At 41.8% G+C, this 7,500-nt stretch overlaps 1 protein-coding gene across 4 annotated transcripts in view; it reads right to left on the bottom strand.

The window, feature by feature from the left end:
- Positions 1–7,500, bottom strand: part of LOC122630752 (LIM domain-binding protein 2) — a 66,347-nt gene that overhangs the window by 1,333 nt on the left and 57,514 nt on the right. For 3 of the 4 annotated variants that reach the window (XM_043815602.1, XM_043815604.1, XM_043815605.1), the window contains exons 4-7: positions 2,109–2,211; positions 1,168–1,340; positions 761–964; positions 208–340 (exon numbers count right to left, since the gene is read on the bottom strand). In XM_043815602.1, coding sequence (XP_043671537.1) covers positions 208–340; positions 761–964; positions 1,168–1,340; positions 2,109–2,211 — 613 coding nt within the window. The remainder of the gene's footprint in view (positions 1–207; positions 341–760; positions 965–1,167; positions 1,341–2,108; positions 2,212–7,500) is intronic. The other variant, XM_043815603.1, reaches the window with a different exon arrangement.

Consider the following 7,500-nt stretch of genomic DNA (forward strand, 5'->3'; position numbering starts at 1 on the left):
ATATATATTCCTTGTAAGGCAACGGATGGTATATTTGGAATAACCAAGTAAACGGGAAAAGTCGACGATATGTCCTTGGAAAGAAGCATCGAGAAAATATAATAAATCATTAGAATTGATAAATACAAATTAATCTCGTTTTAGACTGATCCGTTTGTTCGGGCTCCACTGGCTGGTGCTTCTCATGTAAAGCAACTGTTCGTCTACCTCTCTTACCCGGCGGGGCAACCATCCTCTGCCATTTCTGGAACAAGGTCGTCTTCAGGCAATCTCTCGGTGATAACGCGTACGCCTTGTGCCTCGACATTAATTCCTGCATCGGCTCCAAAATAACGCATAACTGTATAAAAAGAAAGCAAGAAAAAAAAAAGAAAAAAAAATAGACATTTAATACAACGAACGAACTTATTTAACAGCAATTAATAGTTTACATTCTTAGAGATGCGAACAACACCAAAGAGGACTTTCGAACGAACGAGAAACGAATACGTTCGGATACGTACATACGTAAGTGTGTGTGTGTGTGTGTGTGTGTGCGCGCGCGCGTACGTTCGTTTTACGGTGAAAGCGCTTCCGTACGAGTAAAGAAGAAGGTAGATATATCATACATATATCTCGTAACCCGGATATATACAACGAAAAAGAGAAAGAGAGAGAGAGAGAGAGACTTTCGCAAACGAAATCCATTCCTCTTTGGTGATATTACTATCTCTTTCGATTATCAATCATTCTATAAAAGTTATTACGTTGGAAAACTTACCCTGAGATAATTCAGAGTAGAATTAGTGATACCCTGTCTGGTGATGTTCTTACTGAGCTGCTCTAGTACCGTAGGATCTTGCTGCATGCCTACAACCGACCTTGGTACCAACTCTCGATGCGTTCTCACCGACATGTGCCACGACTTTATCCTCATGAGGTCGTCAAAGGTGAACTCCAATATTAACCTACCCTCTGTACACACCTAAAACGGAAACATCGACTAAATTAGTTTCATGCTCGTTTAAACGATACCGTTTGCCTAACCGATTTCTCTTCGGATTTTAGGCAATCGTAAGAATAAAGAAAGAGAGATAGACAGACAGACATACAGAGAGATAGAAAGAAAGAAAGAGAGAGAGAGAGAGAGAGAGAGAGAGAGAGAGAGAGAGATCAGATAAAACTCACCTTCGTAAACATTGGCTTGCCGTGATGCGTGACCATGACGCAGTGATCACAGTCTAGCGTTATACTAGTGTTGTGAAACGACTCCTTCGGGTGCTTCATGTTGTAGTAAAGTTCCGTCACTCCACCTTCGAATATCGAACGGAAGTACCTAGGTATTAGCGTCCTTCCTATCGCTGAAAGGATAAGCGTGCTGTTAGTCGATCATCTCGTAGAAAGCAACGGGCCGAACTGCTTGATATGTGATCGTACATGTATATGTTTGCGTGTACGCGATAAGAAAGAAAGAGAGAGAGAGAGAGAGAGAGAGAGAGAGAGAAAGAAGAGATTTAAGGTCCACGACAAACGCCAAGTTGATCTTTCGGTGAGAGATAATTCGCATCGAGGCAGGTGGTACCTCCTCCTGTCGTTCGCGCGAGCTTGGACGATAGCGGCGAGCAACATGTAATCACCTTGTCGCCATACATCCTCCTGCAGTAGAACGTCTACTGAGAGAGAGAGAGAGAGAGAGAGAGAGAGAACGCGGGCAAACACAAGGGAAAACATTAAAAGGCACCTACTATAAAATTGCTCCGCAGTGTCGAGTTATTATTTAAAATAAATATACGACTCGACAAACGGTACCATTCATCTTTCCATTCATCTTGAACACGTTTGTCAACGAGACCAATGTATGAATGTATGAACTTTTAATGATTGTCCTTGTATATGAAATCCGTCGAGGTATTTATTTATTATTTCGTATTACGCGACATAGTATTATTCAAGATTACGATTTAAGTTTCTCGTACGATTTACGATTCTATGTGATTTGATCATCGATGAAAAAATGGAAACGAATGAATGTAACAGGCGTGTTTGTTTTGTATCTATGTGTGTGTGTGTGTGTGTGTGTGTGTGTGTGTGTGTTTTTTATTGACGTTTAAATGTTCAATTATACTAACTGTATCTTTTCGGTCCATCCTCCAGGCAGAAGGTTAGGGTGAGTGTGGCATCGTCCTCGAAGAATTCTGTCGCGAACGAGTCCCACCATAGATTGTCACTATCCTGAAACAAGAACAACAACAACAACGATAATAATAATAATAATAATAATAATAATAATAATAATAATAATAATAATAATAATAATAATAACAACCAAGACGAAGGAACCTTTTTAACATATAACAAGAATAAGAAAAATAATAAGGAGAAAGCGAAGGGAGGAAAAGGGAAAAGGAAGAAAAGGTCGGACAGGTTCGTTTACAGCTCGGCAATGACAATAATATCGTGACGATTTTTCCCGTGGGGGTTGATTCGCAAGCCGTGGAAAAAAAAAAGCGAAACGGAAGCAAAACAAAAACAAAATCCAAAAAGAGAGAAGAAAAAGAGGAAAGAGGGTAAAAAAAAATATATATATATATATATATGCAAAAAGAGAAAACGAAGTGGGAAGAGAGGGAGGAGGAAAAGAAGAAAGGAAAGAAAAAGGAAATAAGAGAAAAACGGGGAAGAAAAAGTGAAGGAAGGAAGAAAGACAGAAGAACGAAGCGTGGAAAAGGGACAGAGGAATGGGATTGAAGAGAAGAGAGGGTCGAACGAAGGACGATAAGAAGGTGGAGACAGGGTAGTGGGGAACGTCTGTACGCGGCGCTGAATAACGCATGACTGTCTGGCTTGAAATTATAGCATTTCGTCCTCCCACCCCCACCCATTCCTTTCTCACTCTTTATCTCTCTGTCTCTGTCTCCGTCTCTCTGTCTCTCTGTCTCTCTGTCTCCCTTTTCCTCTTTCTCCCTCTCTATTTCTCTCTCTCTCTCTCTTTCTTGCTTTTTGTCTCTCCCTCTCCCTCTCTCTCTCTCTCTCTTTCTCTCTTTTTTTCTTTAGCAAAAGAAAGGGCTCTGTTCACTGTGCTTTCATTCAATTATACATCTCGCTTGTCCCCACCCTCTTATTATTATTTTTCCACGCGTGGGACGTCTTTTTCCGTGACGTTATCGAGTAAAGCTTTATCTTCCTGGGTCTACACCGTACCAAGCCGTGTTTTCACCACGAACGAGGTTGAGATTCACGAAGAAGAAACGAGACTCCTCTCACTTGGTGGATCATTCTTCGTTCTGGATCGAAACACGGACTTTCGTCTTTTTATCGCGAATCACGCGTTTCGAACGTGCTCGATTCCTTCTATCCCGTTTCTCTTGCTTTCTGCAAGCAGAAAGAGAGAGAGAGAGAGAGAGGAAGAGAGAGAGAGAGAGAGAGAGAGAACGCGAGGGTGGAAATTTTAGCAAGAACGTCGTTGCCCGGGCAACTAGCAGCACGGCGAAGCCCAGAGACGAGGCGGAAGGAAGAAGATACGACACGATGCTGGATCCGTGAAGCTCGAAATTACGAAAGATATCGCAACCGATCGATCCACCGGCAAGCAGCAAACTTGTTTCACCGAACTCCAACTACTGTTACACTAGCACGTCTATCTATATCAGTTTTGACACGTTTCATTTATTTCCTAATTTTATTACGATTTTTATATCAACAAATGAACCTGGGAGTTAGCTCTTTCTCATTTTCTTTTACATGCATACGTACGTACTTACGCACATACACACACACACACACACACATGAAAAACGTATGACTTTGATTCGTGAAAAGAGAAAGGGATACTTTTCTCGAAAGACAGACGAACAAGGGAAAAAGATAGAACGAGTAATGTCAAATTCGAGAGAGGACAATCGCTTTTCCGTTTCGCCGTCCATCCCGCGTCATATGCGCGGGTGTATATATATATATATATGTATGTGTCTACGTGTCTACGTGTCAGTACGTGTGTACTCGCGCGAACATGAAGATTTATTTCGGACGTAAGCCGCCGGCCCGTGCCAAATCAAGCAAACTGTTGCCACTCCAGCACAAATTGATATTTCTGGCAAACGCGTCGCGAGTCCTTTACGGAGTCCAAGAAAATGAAAGAAAAAGAAAAAGAAAGAGAGAGAAAGAGAGAGAGAGAGAGAGAGAGAGAGAGAGAAAGACCGAGGATGAGCTTTGGAATGCTTATTGAAACGGACAAAGTGAACGAGATTATGCTCGACAAATAAGCGACGTTGAAGTAACATCGCGAGTCACAAATGGCTTAGGGCACGCGAAAAAAATATATATATAGATGTCCTCTCATGGAAATTAGTAGGTATCTGATTTTTTTTCTGTCTGTTTGTTTGTTTTTTTTGTTTTGTTTTGTTTTATTTTCTTTCTTTTCTAGGATTTTCTCCAAGGTCGCACTTGAGGGACTCTCTCTCTCTCTCTCTCTCTCTCTCTCTTTATCGATACGTAGTAAGTATATGCCTCGTTCGTTTGATCATTTTTGACATTTTCGAGGTAACTCGGCCAACGTGGATGAAGCATGTAACAGACTATTCTTGCCTCGATCGGACATTAAATTTCTACACACATACATATGTTCTACGTATATTCGTGTCTACCAACCGCAACGATGTTTCGGAACCGGCGATCGATACATTTTCGACTTCGCTTCTAGCAACGTGTGCCTTGATTTGTTCCCTGGATTTTATTGCGTTCTCTCTCTCTCTCTCTCTCTCTCTCTCTCTCTCTCTCTCTCTCTCTCTCTCTCTCATTTTCTCCCTCTCTTTTTCTCTATTCTGTTCGTCGGTAATATTTCCCGTGCATTATAAAATCGAATATTAATTTTATCTAGGTAAAACTTTTTCAGGTCTAGTAACGCAAACCATAAATAAGAATTTATAACGTATGAGAATATAAACCTAAAAAATCTAGTAATAAATAAATCCAACGAGACGATGCAGTCATTTTTTTTTGTCCTCACCACCGCCACCCACCCACTCCTCGCTCCACCCCCCACCCGACGTCCCATTATTTTCCTTTTTCTTGTAGAAATAACGATGACAAAGAAAAGAGAGAGAGAGAAAGAGAGAGAGAGAGAGAGAGAGAGAGAAAACGAAAAAAAGGCTAACAAAAAAACTAACTAAAAAAAGAGAAGAAAAAAAAGGATACAAGCGAAAAAAAAAAAAGGATAGAAAAAAGAAAAAAAGAATAAACCAGCGACACGTTGCGCACGGTAGCAATTAAAGAGGAGGTACTGGGCAAAGGTTCCGGACCGTTATACCGACGATAAATCCGCGCCCGAACGGGCCTGCTAATTTTTATGATTTCCCGACAAAGCAACGAAAAATTCAAGTTCCGGGCTCTTATTAGCCAACACGAGAGAAAGAGAGAGAGAGAAAGTAAGAGAAAGAGAGTGAACGAGAGAGAGAGAGAGAGAGAGAGAGAGAAAGAGAGAGAGAGAGAAGAGAGTAGCTATAGAAGAGGGTGGGTTGAGGGAGATGGTGGTCGAATTCAATTTGTCGAGAGATCGAGGTGGCCTCCGGTGGAAAAAAATCGGCCCGTCGTTGCGTCGTAATAAGCGTGTGCGCGCGCGCACATACCACTCCCTCTCTCTCTCTTTCTAGCACCAATCTCTATCCGACCATTCGTTGCTGCTGTATCCTTCTCTTTCTTTCTTTCTCTCTTTCTCTCTGTGTCTCTCTTTCTCTTTTTTTCTCTGTCTCTTTCTCTTTCTCTTTCTCTTTCTGTTTCGAACGCTTGTACGCCGACGACCAAAGAGCGCGGAAAAAAATGTCCGGCATCGACTCTCCGAATTCCAGTCTGATTCCGGCATTCCGTCGAGACTGAAAGAATCCGGTATAATTCCAGTGTTACCAGGTACATAGGTACCCCTCGAACGGACGCCTTCGACGTAGACCACCCTATCTTAAAGCTGCCACTCGCGACGAATACATTTCTTTTCATCGATTCGCTTCCACCGTACAACCCACCCCTTTTTCCATCTCTCTCTCTCTCTCTCTCTTTCTCTTTCTCTTTCTCTTTCTCTCCCTCTTCTCCCTCTCTCCCCCTCTCTTTTTTTCTCTTCCTTCTCTCTTTCGAAATTCGAAATAAGACAAAACTATTGCAACCCCTTGATATAAACACGATGTACGTATGTACGTACGTACGTAACGCGTGCACGTACGCATGATACACGTATATATATATATATATATATATATATATATATATATGTATGTATGTATGTATATATATGGTATGTATCACGACTAAAGATACTCGAAACGATTCTTTTTTCCTTTTTCCTTTCTCTTTTTTCTTTCTTAGCCATTCTCGTTCTTAGGGCCCCTTCCTTCTTTAATATCTATCCAATATTCGCATCCACCCTTGCCCTCTTTGGGCAGCATTTTTTTCAGCCATTCATTTCTTCGAACATTTCCTTCCCTTTCTCTCCGCCCCCCCTCTCTCTATCTATCTTTCTCTTTTTCTCTCTCTCGTTCTTTCTCTTTTTCTCTTTCTCATTCTCATTCTCATTCTCATTCTCTTCAACCGGGAAAGCTCTTCTGCTCGGTCTGTACAGTGGCTAGGGTTGCCGTCGACTTTTCGCCGAGACTGTACCACCCCACTGTTGTTAGGGGGGTGTGGGGAGACTAGGGGTGGTATATGATCGTGTATATACGTCGCGGGTAAAGTATTGTCCGCGCGCTCCGCCTCTCGATTTTACAGGAAAAATCGTTCGGACGTAGAAGATCATTGAAATTCGTTGGTTTAACTATATGAAAAAATCGGGAAAATTCGTCGGAGATGAGCCATCATTTTTGAAAATTTTCGAATGAAGGATTCGATCGGAGATAGACCATTGGAGATTTCTCTCTGGCCGTGGAACGCCGGACAAAACTCTCCCGGCCGATCGGAGTATATACGGCCAGGGGCGGCGGCGAGAGGGGCCAAGCTAAGGGGGAGCAGGGGGTACAATATGGGTTATCGAGGGGGCCCCACCCCCAGGGGAGAGCAGGGGCCCTCATTTTATTACCCAGGCTCCCATAGCGGTTCTCAACCTTCCGAGAAACTTGTCCTGTTTTCTACTGTCCTCTTTTTCCTTTGCTTTTCTCTCTCCTATATATCTCTCTCTCTCTCTCTCTCTCTCTCTCTCTCTCTTTCCTTCTCTTTCAATTTTTACATCTAACTAGACTACCATCTTTCTTTCCATTAATTCCTGTACTTTATCATTTGTATAATAAAGAAGAATTTTTTGAACGTTCCCATGCGTGATATCGAATATATATTTTCTCGAAGAGGAGGTATAGTTGTATTTTTCATCTCTCTCTCTCTCTCTCTCTCTCTTCTCTGTCTTTCCTTTTTTTTTATTGTCGAGACTTATAAAGAGGGAAGAAGAAAAAGAAAAAAAAAAGAGAGAGAGAAAAGAAAGAAAGAAATCAAATTCGTGAAAATGGAGAAATCTTTCAAAGGAGTACTACTTTTCATCGAACAGGAGTA

This window comes from Vespula pensylvanica, chromosome 7 (genome assembly GCF_014466175.1).
Source record: "Vespula pensylvanica isolate Volc-1 chromosome 7, ASM1446617v1, whole genome shotgun sequence".
NCBI lineage: Eukaryota > Metazoa > Arthropoda > Insecta > Hymenoptera > Vespidae > Vespula > Vespula pensylvanica.